The sequence below is a fragment of the Trichechus manatus genome, unplaced genomic scaffold, assembly GCF_000243295.1.
Source record: "Trichechus manatus latirostris isolate Lorelei unplaced genomic scaffold, TriManLat1.0 scaffold00181, whole genome shotgun sequence".
Classification (NCBI taxonomy): Eukaryota; Metazoa; Chordata; class Mammalia; order Sirenia; family Trichechidae; genus Trichechus; species Trichechus manatus.
In genome coordinates, this window is record NW_004444117.1 from 2,679,091 (window position 1) to 2,694,216 (window position 15,126).

Sequence of the window (15,126 nt, forward strand, 5' to 3'; positions counted from 1 at the left end):
GTGAGCATTTCTTCATGTGTCTGTTAGCCACCTGAATATCTTCTTTGGCGAGGTGCCTGTTAGAGTAGCTGGGCTTCTTAAATGGAAGCTCAGAACTTCAAATACAGATGACCTAACAGCCAAACGGAAGCTGTATTGCCTTTTTTAATTAACCTAGCTGCATAAATCATACAGCATCATTTTCACTGAATTCTGTTCATCGAGACAGGCACAAAGGCTGTGGAGGTTCAAGGGTTGGGAATATAGATTTCTTTTGGCAGGAGGTGTGTCAAGAATTTGCAGACATGTTTTAAAACCATCACAGATTGTTGAACTGCTCTGTGTTTTGTTGTATATATTTTTACCACACAAAAAAAATCACAGGTTTGATTTTAACATAACTGGGGTTTTTAATACTGTATGTATTATTTTCTTTGCTGTTGTTCCTGTTCTTCCACATCCTGAAAACACTTGGTATTATCAGGCTTTTAAATTTGTGTCCATTATATGGGCATGAAATGCTATTTAATGTTTTATTTTGCATTTCTCTGATTACTGGTGCGGTTGAACATATTTTCATATGTTTTGTTGTTTGCCATTGAGTCGATTTTTGACTCATAGTGACCCCATGTGACAAAGTAGATCTGCCCCATAGGGTTTTCTAGGCTGTAATCTTTATGGGAACAGATCACCAGGTCTTTCTTCTGTGGAGCTGCTGGGTGGGTTCTAACTACCAGTCTTTCAGGTAGCAGCCAAGCGTTTAACTCTTGCTCCACCAGGGTTCCTTTTCATAAGTATTCTTCTATTGGTAATTTCCTGTTAATATTTTTTGCCCATTTCTTGGAGTTGTTTGTATTTTTCTTATTGATATTATGAGTTCTTTGTTAATCCTGGATATTCTTACTTTTGTAAGTTATATCATTATACATATCTTCTTCCAGTTTGTGGCTTGTCTTTCTACTCTGTTTATGGTGTCTTTCACTGAGTAGACATTTTACATTTTAATGTGGTAAAATTTATCTGTCTTGTCCTTTATGGTTTGTGTTTTTGGTGACTTGGTTGAGGATTCCTTCCTTAATCTAAGTTAATGATACTCCTTTATATTTTTTTGTAAAAGTTTAAAATTTTGCTTTTCACATTTATAACTTTAGCTCACTTAGGATATAGACTTGTTTCTCTATGTGGATAAACCATTTGCCCAGTATCACTTATTACATAGTTCTTCCTTTCCTCAGTGATACGTAGTATTGTCTCTATTACATATCAAGTCCCTGTACATGTGCGGGTCTGTGATTGGGCTCATTATACTGTGATCTATTTTCTATCCCTGTACAATATCACATTGTCAAAATTATAGTAGCTTTATCATAAGACTTGATACCTGGCAGGCAAAGTCACGCACCTTGTTTTTCTTCTTTAAGATTTTCCTGGTTATTTTTGGTTATTTGCTTTTCTATATGAATTTTAAAAAATTATCAAGTACACAAAAACAGTTGAGATTTTGGTTGAAAGTCCATTGAATATATAAATTAATCTGGAGAACTGACATTTTTGTGATACTGAATTTTTACATTTATGAGCATAGTGTATCTTCCCATTGCTTATTGTTGTGTTGTGTGCTGTCGAGTTGATTCCAGCTCACAGCAACCCTGTATGACAGAGAGGAATGGCCCCACTGGGTTTCCTAGGCTGTAATCTTTACAGGAGCAGATCGCTGATCTTTTCTCCTGTGGAGCCACTGGTTGTTTCAAACCACCGACCTTTCAGTTAGTAGCAGAGCACTTAACCATTGTGCACCAGGGTTCCTTTCCCATTGCTTAGCTCTCTCTCTTTTTTTTTTTTTTTTTTTTTTGCTCTGACTAGAACTTCTAGTAGAAAGTTGAATAGCAGTGTTGAACATAGACATTTTTTTTTTTTTTTTTTGCATTTCAAATCATAGGTAACATTGAAGCAGAAATGGAAACGTATAATTCTTAATGAGAAAAATTCAAGTGTTGGTAGCTGGAATTTCTAGCACAGTTTTTAAAGCAATTGTTAGTATGTTGTTAGAAGAACAACATGTATTTCCATGAGAATGCATTATAATCATTAATTTTATTTAATTATAGAGAATAAATAATTTCCTTCCCACTTGTACTTCAGAGACAGATAATATACTTAGGTCTCTTTTTATGCTTTTTTAAACCATGTTTTATAAGTTTATAAAGCTCTTGCATATACTCTCAGATTTATGTCTAAGCACCTTATAATTTCTGTTGCTATTATAAATGAGTGGTTCTGCTCTGTCCTGTAGGGTCACTATGAGTCAGAACCAACTAAACAGCACCTAACAACAACAATAATTATAAATGGTACATTTTTAAATTATGATTTCTAATGTCTGTTGCTGTCATTCACTTTCTAACCCATTGTAATCAGGCTTTTGCCTTTCTATTCTGCTAAAATTGCTCTCACTAGTAGCTCCCGACTAAAAGGCAAATCAAACAGACACTTAGCTTATATGGCATTTGATGTTCTTGACCACTCCTTTATTCTTAATTCTTTATTGTCTCCATAAAACCACATCCTGGTTTTCCTTTCTTTAACCTAGCCACAGAAGTCACCAAGCTCTGACTCCATTTCTTTTTTTGTTTTTATCAGTCTCCTTTATAGGCTCTAATTTCCTTTCTTTCTAAATACTTGTTTCCCAGGGTTCTATTGTTGACTCTCTTTTCCCTGATCCACCCCGTCTCTGCAGTGAATTCATATAAAACTCCAGACCGTCCTTTCCACTGAGATCCAGACCAGAGATCTAATCACCTACTGGAATCTCTGCTTGGATGTATCATTGTTCATTGTTGTTGTTAGTTGCCGTTGAGTTGATTCCGACTCATGGTGACCCCATGTGTACAGAGTAGAACTGCTCCATAATGTTTTCAAGGCTGTGACCTTTCGGAAGCAGATTGCCAGGCCTGCCTTTCAAGGTGCCTCCGGGTAGGTTTGAACCTCCAAGCTTTTGGTTAGTAGTCAAGCACATAATCGTTTGCACTACCTGGGAACGCTCATAGCCGTGCTAGTGGGTATGAAATGGTCTCACTGTGATTTTGATTTGTATTTTCCTAATGGCTAATGATGAGCTTTCATGTTATCCTTTGACTTAAAATTTTATCCTGGAGCTTTTTTTTATATTATTACACATAAATCCACTGCATTCTTTGTCACGTTTGCATAGGGTTCCATGATAGGGCTATAACGTGATTCTAAACATTTTTCTATTGATTGTCACTTAGACTGTACCTAATTTTTCTATATTTCAAATAAGAATGGTTTCACTTACTCTCTGGAGTGGATGACAGCAGACTAGGACGCTCACCCACTCTCTCTAAAGTACTTTCTGGTGAAAAGAGAATAATTGAATGAATTGTGGAACATTCATAATATTCCACATTATGGTATATTATGCAGACATTAAAAAGAATATATTTAAGCTGCTGGTAGAGTAGAGTTGGAGGGATTTCCACAGGTATTGTTTAGTGAGAAAAGTATGATGATACACACATGCCCATTCAACAATTTCTACATGTTCAATTCAGTGACGTTGGTTACATTCATCACATTGTATTATCAGTCTCACTATCTCTACCCAAATTATTTCACCCCCATTAACTTAGACTTACTGCCCCCTAAAATTCTTATCTATGCTTTAGAGTTACTGTTGTCAATTTGATCTTATATAGATAATTCTTTAAAAGAGCATAATGCTCAAGGTAAATATTTTTCCTAATTGAGCTAAACAGTTGTTTGGTTTAAAGATGACTTCAGGGGATAGTTTTTGGTTCAAGCTTTAAAGATTATGTCAGGGCAATAGATTCAAAGTTTCATTTTGTCTCAATGGGTCCACTAAGTCTGGACTCCATAGGAATTTGAAATTATGTTCCACGTTTTCCCTCTTTTGACTAGCATCCATCTATTGAATCCCTGATCAAAACGTTTGGTAATGGTAGCTGAGCACCGTGGCTCATGGTCTCACGGCAAAGGAGGCAGTAGTTCATGGAGGCAATTAGATCTGCAGTCCAGTTTCTTTTCCGATTGCTAGGTCTTCTTCCTCTGCTACTCCAGGCAAATAGAGACCAGTTATTGTTTCGTGGATGGCTGCTTGTAAGCTTTTAAGACCTCAGGCTCTACTCACTGAACTAGGAGGTAGAACAGAAACTGTGAAACAACATTAGGCCAACTGACTGGATTGTTCTCATGAAACCATTACTCTAAACCATCAAACCAAGCAAGCTAATTCCATGAGGTGTTTGGTCTGGTTGTACCTAAGTAGTATCAACAGCTGTACCCTTTTTTGTTGTTGCTATAAAATTATATATAACACATTGGCCATTTTGCCCTTTTTCTGGTGTACTGCTTAGTGATAACAGTTAACATTAGTCAAGTTGTGTAACCATTGCCTAAAGTGCTTTATTTCTTGACAAAGCCCTTGCTATTTAGATGTGGAAGGGATCTTGGTTGTTTCTAGTTCCCAGCAGTGGTATAGAACTTTTCCTGAAATACTGATTAGATCATTTCCCCAAAATTTAAGGGAAGAAGGAGTCAGAAGTGTCAGTTAAGGTTACCACTTTAGTCTGGAGATCAGGTCTCTTTTTTTAAAATTACTATTTTGTACCCATAGGACTTGTTGGCCTTTGTAAATGTGATTATTAAATACACAAAGCTAACCTAAAATAAGTGGTAACATTTTAGAATATTCCCTTAAATGCTAATTTATAATAAGTTTTCCTTATTATTTTTCTTTTGGTTTGTGTGTTTGATTAATTGCTGCCTTATAGAACTGGTTAGTCTGACTAAATGTTTGTGGGAAAGAGACAGGAATATAAATACCCTGAATTTTAAAGACTGTATGGTTTGAGGAAAATGAGAAATATTACTTTTTTATTTAAACTTGTGTATTTTATCTCGGTCAGGTTGGAGTGATCGATTTTTCCCTCTACCTTAAAGATGTGCAGGATCTCAATGGTGGCAAAGAGTAAGTGCTGTGCTGTACACTTGTTCACATATTTCATGAAGTTCTGGTAAAGAATGCTATTTTTATTTTTGCTTTGTTTGAGATTTTAGTTTTCATTTAGTTACTTTTAATTGCAGTGCTAATACATGAATGATTCTCATTGTTTAAGAAATTAGCTACATGGAAGACTAGAGAATGAACATGAAATTTCCCCATTCATACTGCCCCCTCATCCCCATGTCAGTCCCACTCCTCTCCTCAGAGGACACTACTCTTACATTTCCTTCCAAACCTTTTTTTAATGCCTTACAATCCTATATTTGTTGGTAGTATATTCTGCTTTATGGTTTGCTTGTTTGAATATAAATGGGGAGGTACTATATAAATTGCCCTTTGACTTGTTCTTTGGTCGTAATGTGTCTCGGATGTCTTTCCATATCATGTGTAGCTCTCCCTCATCCTTTTTAAGTAACAGCATTCTTTTAAAAAAGTTCTCCAGGAAGAAAAAGAAAAGGAAGTTAAAGAATTGTGTGTATATCGTGTTATAATATTTATGTTATAATAAAAAAAGATATGCATACGTATTTCTACGTTAGACTTTCATGTGCATGGAACACTTGTAGAGTGGCACTGATAACAGAGCCTGGTAATAGTGGTTGCCTGTGGAGCCCTGGTGGCATCGTGGTTAAGAGCTATGGCTGCTAACCAAAAGATCAGCAGTTCGAATCCTCCAGCTGCTCCTTTGAAAACCCTATGGGGCAGTTCTACTCTGTCCTGTAGGGTCACTATGAGTCAGAATTGACTGGATGGCAACGAGTTTGTTTTGTTTTTTTTTTTTGGTGGGGAAGGGGATGGCAGGCAGGCATGGCAAGAAATTGTCACTGTAAACTCTTTGGTCGTGTTTGACTATTTTACCATGGGCCTACTACCTGTCTTTCCAAATGACTCCCCCACAGTCTCAGTGCCCTGGTAGCACCCTGCCTAGGAAAGGACTAGCAGGAACCCCACTGATTCTTTATGCACCCTGAGTACAAAGGTTAACCCACTGGGAATTTAAAATCTAGTCTTAACTGGCAAAAAAATGGAAATAAAATTATTATCCTCTAATAAGAGAATAATTGAATGAATTGTGGAACATTCATAATATTCCACATTATGGTATATTATGCAGACATTAAAAAGAATATATTTAAGCTGCTGGTAGAGTAGAGTTGGAGGGATTTCCACAGGTATTGTTTAGTGAGAAAAGTATGATGATAAGTATATATGATACCTAATTTTCATAAACAAAAACATCCCTAATATATACACCTACTCCTCACTATCTCGTTATCCAACATTTCACATTTACGACAATAGTAAAAAAAACTACTATCCGACTGTTTTGCCAATAACGATGTACGTCTGGCAGTAACAAACACCAAGTTGCGAGGCAAGAGTAGTGCTGGCTGTGATGGTTAAGGTTATGTGTCAACTTGGCTGGGTCAGGATTCTCAGTGGTTTGGCAGTTATGTAATAGTGTAATTTTGCAATTATGTAATAATGTCATTTGGCAGTTGTGTAATGCTGTCATTTGGCAGTTATGTAGTGATGTAGTCATCCTCCATTTTGTGGTCTGATGTGATCAACCTCCATTTTTGCATAACGCCAATTTCGTATAATGACCTGGTCTTTGGAACCTAACCATGTCAATAAGTGAGGAGTGGGTATATTTTATCTTTTAATTGTGTATGTCTCCACACATGTATGTACATTATTGTATGTATATGGAAGGTTGTAAACATGGGTTACCTGGAAGAGCTGTGAAAGGGCAGGATGGAGGAGAGCAGGTTTAAAAAAATGACTGCACTCAAAAACAAATCCAGCACATATGGCATGAGGCTGTAGAATGATCCCATGTATATAAATTATATGTTTGTGTGTATATAAAGAAATTAGGGGGTAGAAAGCCTAACTTTAAAATATTAACCCAGACTTCCCTGGCCTTTAGAACTGATGAGCTTGTGTTTCAAAAAGTCTCATCATGTCCTTTCCAAAGTGAGCCTCCTTTATTTCAGTGTGATAAGAATCACTTTCTCCGCCACATCCAGAGTGCTGTTTGCATGTTGCAGGTTGGTGCTTCCACCTTGCTCATGGAGGGTTGTCTCTTCTCATCCCAAATGTCCAGCTGTCTTCAGATCTTCAGAAGGGGAGGGTGTCCACAGGGAGCCTGAGGTCCTGGCTGCTGCCTCCCTGGCCAGCCATGCTCTCTTTTCTCTCTGGGATTGGGCAGGTATTACTGAGCTCTGACTGCCTCTTGGTTTCCGGAAGACATTGGTATTTCTACAAGGTAATTGGAAGGTTGGAGGGCAGTTACAAAGTATTAACCATGAATTTAAAAAGTGGGTCCCTTCTTTTGCTCTTTTAAAAAAGGCACGAAAGAATTACTGATGTCCTTGATCAAAAGAATTACGTGGAAGAACTCAACCGGCACTTAAGGTAGGACTCTCTCCTTTTTTCCAGTGTTAGTTATGTACTCCCTATCCTTTATCCTATAATTTTTTCGTATAACTTGAGTTGCCATAAATTTATAACATCAATTGTCATTCAAAGAGTACTTTTTTCCATAACAAGAAAAAAGTTATCGTTGAAGCAGTATGCATGTGCACAGGCTGGGGAAGTATGATTTCTTATTGATAAATGGCTTTTGGAAATTCTTTGGGTTTTTGTTTTGTTTTGCACAGTTACACAGTTTCAAGGGGTAAATAAATTAAAGACTAGATCTCCACTGCCTACCCCACAGCCACGTTGTTGAAAATCACTGCCATGGGAATCACTGCTACTGATGGGAATGTGCTAAATCTCTCTGGTGGGTTGTTGCAGGAAAAATAGGTTGAAAACCACTGGGCTAGACCTTCCAGAACAATTTGATAGTGATCGCAAGCATCTTTATTTTGCATTTTTATTTAATTGGAAAGCTGCTAATGTGTTTCATGAAATACTAGTCCTTGGAGATGTTGATGGGGAGTGGGGGAGATTCTTAGTCTAAAGTGTTTGGGAGACACGTTATTCTCTATCTGCACCCCTTTTAAATCATGTACATTGCATGTTAGCAGTACTCCACAGGAAAGCCTCTGCCCAGAGCCCTTGTACACAGGCAAAGAAACTGCACATTCCTCAGAGTGTGCTTAGGGAAAAGCTTCTCTTAGGCTTCTTCCTTAAGTGTGATGTTGGCTGCTGTTTTGAGAGAGAGATTTTTGACCTAGTCCTAGTTTATTGAGAATTTTTATAAGGACTAGATGTTGCATCGAATGCCTTTTATCACCTGTGAAGGTAATCCTGACTTCTGTCACTTAATCTATTGATACGATGACTGTTATATTAATGGGCTTCTTTATACTGAACCATTCCTCTTTCACAGAAGTAAACTCTTCTTGATCATAGTTTTAGTAATTTAATCATTCTTTTAACATGTAAGCTAATTTAATTGTTCCTCTGGCATGGTATCAGGGTAGTGCAGCTTCACAAAATGAATTAAAAAGCTTTGCCTTATTTCTGTGCCTGGGTACAGCTTCTAGTTCATGGGCTTTATTTGTTCACTGAAAACTTGAAGGTGTCTGGGCCCAAAGCCTTTTTGGAGCTAATGTTTTGCTAGTTTTCCATTTTTTTGTTAGTTGGTGTTCCATCTAGGTTTTCTGCTTCTTGAGGATAAGTCACTTTTGGTAATTTATATTTTCTAAGAAAAATATAAATTTTATTGATATTTTCTTAATTACATAGTTAATATAGAGGTGAAAATTATATACTCTTAAAACTCTTAATTCCCTCCGTATTTTTTGTTTTATTCTCTGTCTTAGTCAGGGTTCTCTAGAGAAACAGAACCAACAAGATGTATACACAGAGAGAGATTTACTTCAAGAGATTGGCTCACATGATTATGATGGGCTGGCAAATCCAAAATCTGTAAATCAGATGGCAGGCTGGAGACTCCTGCAGTTTTATGTCCTAAGATTCATAGGTCAGGCAACAGGAAGAGTGCAGAGGTGAGAGAGAAAGCAAGTTCTGCTGTGATATCTATGTATAGTCTGAAGGCAGATCACACCCCAAGAAAACCCCCCTTTCAGTTGACTGATTGATTATTTTACATTAGATTATATTATGGAAAGTGATTACATTACATTCGAATACATTATGAAACAGCAACTAGTCTAGTGTTTGGCCAAACCACTGGGAACCATAGCCTAACCAAGCTGACAAGTAAAATTAACCATCACGTTCTCCTTTTCATTTTGTGTCTTTGTATTTTTATTTTTCTTCCCACCCAACTCCTAAACCTTGATTCATTAACCTTGCCAGATTTGTTTCTTTATCTTCTCCCTCACCAGCAAAAGGGACCTGTGTTTGGCACTATGGCCTATTGCTTAAAAGTGACAGTTTTTACTGGGCTCAAATCCTGGCCCCTTTCATAGATGTGTGATCTTGAGAGAGTTCTTTAATATATAAAGTTCTGGTTTCCTCGTTTGTAAAATAGGTAACAACAGGACCTACCTCAGAGAATTGGGGTGATGACTAAATGAGTCGATGGAGTTAAAGTGCTCAGAGCCAACAGGCGCATAGTCCAGAAACAGTATTAGTATTACAGTGGTTATGATTATTATTGTTTATCAAGTCCACTGGCTTCCTATTTTCTGATTGATTACATGAGCTTTCTACATATTTTTTCAGCATAAATGTAGTATATATTCCTTAAAGAATATTGGAAAAATAGAGAAAGGTATGAAAAAGATTGGAAAATCACCTTTGATTCTACTACTGAAATATCTTGTAATGAATGTTACTTTAGATATATTAACCACCAACACATTTTGGTTTCCATCATCTATTGTGTTGGGGAAAAAATATTTTCTTTCCAACTGACTAAAAAAGAAATGGGTAGCATGTTCTAGGGGTAAAACTTAATCAGAAGTGTGTGTGTATACACACACATGCACATGTATATATATTTTTTAGAATTCTCATCTCCACTGAGTTAATTGGAGAGACCTTTGACTTTGCATTTCACACAGGAAATCTAAAAATTTCTGTTCTCAGGTGCTTACAGGTTGGGAAAACAGTCAGCTTTTATAAGTTCACATTTACTTATTTTCTACAGTTGTACTGTTGGGGATCTTCAGGCCAAGATAGATGGCTTGGAAAAGACAAATTCAAAGCTTCAAGAAGAGGTTTGTACTAATTTGTGGAAATTCTTAAACAAAACAATTTACCCAGAGTTAAGAGAAACAGCATAGTTGGTATGTCTGACTACAGTTTATTGCTGGTAGGAACGGGAATTGCTAACGTTGGTTGAGCTGCACATGGTCAGGCATGCTCAACACTATGCTCAACACTATGCTCAACACTTTGCATCCTCAGAACATCCCTATTCTGCCCTGTCCAGGGCCCCCAGTGAGAGACTACAACTGACCGTGAGCCAGTTCTGCGGGACTTTGGTTTTATTACTTGAAAGTAGTCCAATAGAGGAAAGCTCCTTCTTTGAAAATCCCAGCTTCTGTTGTGAAACTGCTATTTGCTCCTCTTTTCCGCCTTTCCTATGAGGTAGTTTGTCCCTGTCCCCGCTACCCCAGAAGGCAGTGACTGATGATAGGTGTAAATACCCTAGCCCACGCCCTCTATCTCTGCCTCTTAGAAGAGGAAGCAGAACCACTCTCTCCACAGCATTGTCTTTCTCTTCTTTCTCATTAGGAAGAGAGAAGGAAAGGACAGAAAGGAGGAGGGCTGAGGCAGAGGGAGAAAGCTTACTGCCAGCTGCCTGGCAGCCCACTTTGGACATATTGTTTCTCCTATTAGCAGAAGGGGGGTTGCCCAGCCTTTCTGAGCCTTTCCACAGGTAGTAGCAGTCCCTGTCTGCTCAGGCCTTCCCCCACCCTAGACTCAGTGAGAAGGAAGAAGGGCTCTCAGGGGCTTGAGCGTGAACACCCGACTCTTGTGGGATCAGGTTACAGGCATGCCTTTATAATGAAGGACTCCCATGTAAGGCTGCTTTCACCTGAGGGGTCTGCATTGTAAGGCTTTCAGGAGAGGAGCTCAGATGTGTATGAATAGAAGGAAATTCAACATGAGTATATATTCATAAATGGGCATCATGGGAGAAACTTCATTGAACTTAGATTCAGAGGACTCGCGTTCACCTTAGGTAGGTAGGCCTTTGAGCCTCAGTTTAGGTAGGTACTAGGTGATAAAACATACTTTACAATAGTATGTTTTATAAATATATAATATATACATTTATAAATATATACATGTATCTAATATACCCCTTGGCCTGTGGAGGCACTCAAGAGATGTTGGTTAATTTTAGAACAAACAGATCTGTTGGTTCTTCCAGATGAGGTGGCATGCTTTGAATGAAGGCCTAATTTAGCTTTTTTTTTTTTTAATTCTGGTGAAAATGTACACAGTACATCATACAGCAATTCAACAAAATTTAGCTTTTGAAACTAAACCATCGGTATTTTTATCTTTAGAAGCAAATGATTGTAATGAAAAATGTGCTTTACTTCTATTCAGGGATACTCTCTGCGTCTTCAGATGGGATGGGAATTGGCTTACCGTTTTTTGTCTGCTGCTTCCCTTTTAGTAACTAAGGCCTCCTTTTAAAGCCTTGATTTTTCTTATTGGAGCACAGCATTTACATTTAGAAAACCTAGTCCAGGGTTCTGGGTCTGAGTGAAGAGTGATTCTGGGGTGTTTTCAGACACTTTTGACAAAGAGGAAGAGAGGAGTTTAGCGCTTCAAGGTTCCTCTATCAGCGAATGATGCCAATAGCATACACAGGAAGTGCCAAGAACAAATGCCTTGCTTCTTTCTCTTCTCTCTCCACACTGTGTTCTGAGGCTAGAATGAGGGGCCAGGGGAGGGAAGTGGCGGTTAGTTGGTATATTTGCTCACCTCCCCTGCCTCTCAGGATGTCCTCTCCTCAGACAGATCCTGAAGGCGTCCTGCTTCTGTGCACTGTTCCCTAAACTACAGAACTCACTCATTGGAGGACGAGATATCCTCTGGGGCACGGCTTTAGTGGTTTGTTTTTCATTCCTCCCCAAAGCTGCTGTAATTTTCCCTAGAGAGATAAAATGGAGTTTTGCTCATTGGCTAGAAAAACGGAAAAGAACGAAGAAATCAGAAAAAATGCTCACAATCCCTTTGCTAAGCAAGAGCTACTTTTTATTATTTCTTATATATTGTCCCCAACTTTTCTTAAGCATTTTTAACATAGTTAATTTTTTTAATTAGAGTTGAGAGCATACCATATAAGCTGCTGCTTTTCTATCAATATTGTAGCATAAGTATTTTTTAAGTTAAGAGCTTTTGCAAACATTTTGATAACTACTTATTTCTGTTTTATGCTTCCACTGTAATTTAACCATTTCTCTAATACTGGATATTCAGCCTGTTTCTAATTTTGAGGTCCCTAAATCTTTGCCCACATTAAGTAATATGCTGTCTTTTTTGTAGAAGAGGAGAAAGTCTGAGGAGGATAAAGGTGGCTAGGAGCAGGGGCAGGAGAGAGATTTTAATAGATACATTTTTATGTCTTTTGAAGTTTGAACCACGTGAATTTATTAGCTACTCAAAACAGGAAGTTAAATAAAAAAGAAAATATCAAATGTGTGAAAGTACATTGAAAATTATGAAGATGCCAAATAAATGTGTTTTTATTGGAGCAGTAAGATCAATTTTGATGTTAAACATAGAATTCTTTCTCAATCAGCTTTCAGCTGCAGCAGGCCGGATTTGTTCACTTCAAGAAGAACAGCACCAATTGAGAGAGCAAAATGAATTAATTCGTGAAAGAAGTGAAAAGAGCGTAGAGGTGAGAAATTGAGCTGAGAATTGGGCAGCATGTTTCTCACTCACACATACCTATTTGGTCTCATAGTTCATAGTTTACTAATGACCCAGGCCTCATATGTGCATAGATACCTTGTTTGATGTTACCAAGTGCCTCCTGTCACTGTGTGCTCCCTCACTCTGGGCCTTTTCACATGCACCTCCTGTTCATTCTTCAGTTTCTGCTCAGTGTCTTCTGTGATGCCATTCCTCGTGCCCACGTGTGGGCCAAGGCCCTCCTTCTCCCACGTTCCCATAGCTTTTTGTACATTCCTTCACTGTAGCAATCTGTTTATTGTTTTACATAATTACCTGATGATGAGGATAGAGGCCATATCTGATTCATCTCTAAATCCACCCAGTGCTGAAAACATGCTCAGTAATACTAAATAATTGATTAGTAAGGGCTTTTCCTGATAAGCACTTGTGTTCTGTTTTAAAGAAAACTAAATATAAATTGTTTTTGAATGAATGGATAAATAAAAGTGATCTCTTCATACAATGGAATATTATTCAGCCATAAAGAGAAATGAAGTTCTGATACATGCTATGACCTGGGTGAACCTTGAAAACATTATGCTGAGTGAAATAGATCAGTCACAAAAGGACAAATATTGTATGATCCCACTTATATGAAATATCTAGAATAGGCAAATGCATAGAGATCAAAATTAATTAGTGGTTAGCAAGAGCAGGTGGGAGGAAGAATGAGTTATTGCTTAAGGGTGAGGGAAAAATTTGGAAATGAATAGCGGTAATGGCTCCCCAACCTGGTGAATGTCACTGAATTGTACATATGAAAATGGTTGAAATGGCAAGTGTTTTCTTATACGTATTCTTTAAAAACACAGTTAAAAAAAAAAAAACATACATGTATAGGGTCACTGTGAGTCAGAATCAACTCAACTGCAACCCTCCGGGTTTGGTTTTTTTTTTAAATGTATAAATTGTTTTATGAACCTAACTTGTCTTTACAAAAATTCAGTTGCTCTCATCCTTTTATCTTCAATTTCTAATGTCTTTAAGTTTTTAACCTTTCTTCATCATGCTTGAAAAAATAGAAATTATCCTACATTTTAAAAAATTCTGTTTCAAAATACTATGACTAGTTAGTTTTCTGTAAGCAAGCCATCCCTCTCAATGTTCTTGTTTGATACAGATAACAAAACAGGATACAAAAGTTGAGCTGGAGACTTACAAGCAAACGCGGCAAGGTCTGGATGAGATGTATAGTGACGTGTGGAAGCAGCTAAAAGAGGAAAAGAGAGTCCGATTGGTGAGTGGGTGAGACGGGTTGTCTTTAGAAAGTGCCCTTCAGTAGCCCTCTAAGTTAATTCTGTCAGCACTTTTCACATAGCATGCTTAAACCTGCTGGTGCTCACAGAAAATCGAAGTCCACTTAAAAGAAAAAAAAAAAGCCTATGTTTAGTCACTTTTAGTCTGTGAATGGGGGGGACATGTGTCCTGAATTATCCAGGACAGAAACCTGTTTCAAAATGGTTGCACCTTTGTCTCCATAAACTAGCAGCCCATTCTAGAAATTCTAACATTGCAACATCCAAATTGCTTCCAACAGTCCAATGCAAGACATTCTTTCTGACCTCGCATTCTCATCTGGGGGTTTGGAAAATATGGTTGATAGAATTCTAGGCTCATGTTGCAGCATACCAGCTTTACATTGGCTTGATGCAAAGCCAGTTTTAATTATAAAAATGAAAAGAAAGCAAAAAACTTAATCTAGTTACTCTGTAGACAGACTTTTCTAAGTCTCTCTCGCCTATTCTGACTTCAGTTTATATTTTAGGCATTGCCCAAGATACAATCTCAGTTAAATACATTTCTGTGACCTACTTTAATAACATTTTCCTTGTACATATCCTTTTAAGGAACTAGAAAAAGAACTGGAGTTACAAATTGGAATGAAAACTGAAATGGAAATTGCAATGAAATTACTGGAAAAGGACACCCACGAGAAACAGGACACCCTAGTCGCCCTTCGCCAGCAGCTAGAAGAAGTCAAAGCGATTAACTTACAGATGTTTCACAAGGTTCAGGTGGGAGTCAGCTGTGTGTCCATCTCACACCTGCTGTTTGTCCTGTGCTGCCTTTCAGCCTTGTATCCTTCTTCCTGCAGAATGAGAAAAGATACACATCTTTGAAGCTATTGTATGGGTCAGACCTGGCTCGAGGCCCTTGGACATGTTACTGCGTTTGTTATGTTTGATCCTCACAGCATTCCCTGAGAAAAGTTTATAAAATGGGGAAAAAAATGCATGTAGCAAAACAAAATCCAG

The 15,126-nt window shown here is 37.8% G+C and overlaps 1 protein-coding gene across 6 annotated transcripts in view; it reads left to right on the forward strand.

Moving 5' to 3' along the window:
- RUFY1 (RUN and FYVE domain containing 1) overlaps positions 1-15,126 on the forward strand; it is a 67,632-nt gene that overhangs the window by 29,304 nt on the left and 23,202 nt on the right. For all 6 annotated transcript variants that reach the window (XM_004387151.2, XM_023741440.1, XM_023741442.1 and 3 more), the window contains 6 exons: positions 4,926-4,987; positions 7,379-7,444; positions 10,098-10,167; positions 12,714-12,815; positions 13,992-14,108; positions 14,719-14,886. In XM_004387151.2, the coding sequence (XP_004387208.1) occupies positions 4,926-4,987; positions 7,379-7,444; positions 10,098-10,167; positions 12,714-12,815; positions 13,992-14,108; positions 14,719-14,886 (585 nt within the window). The remainder of the gene's footprint in view (positions 1-4,925; positions 4,988-7,378; positions 7,445-10,097; positions 10,168-12,713; positions 12,816-13,991; positions 14,109-14,718; positions 14,887-15,126) is intronic.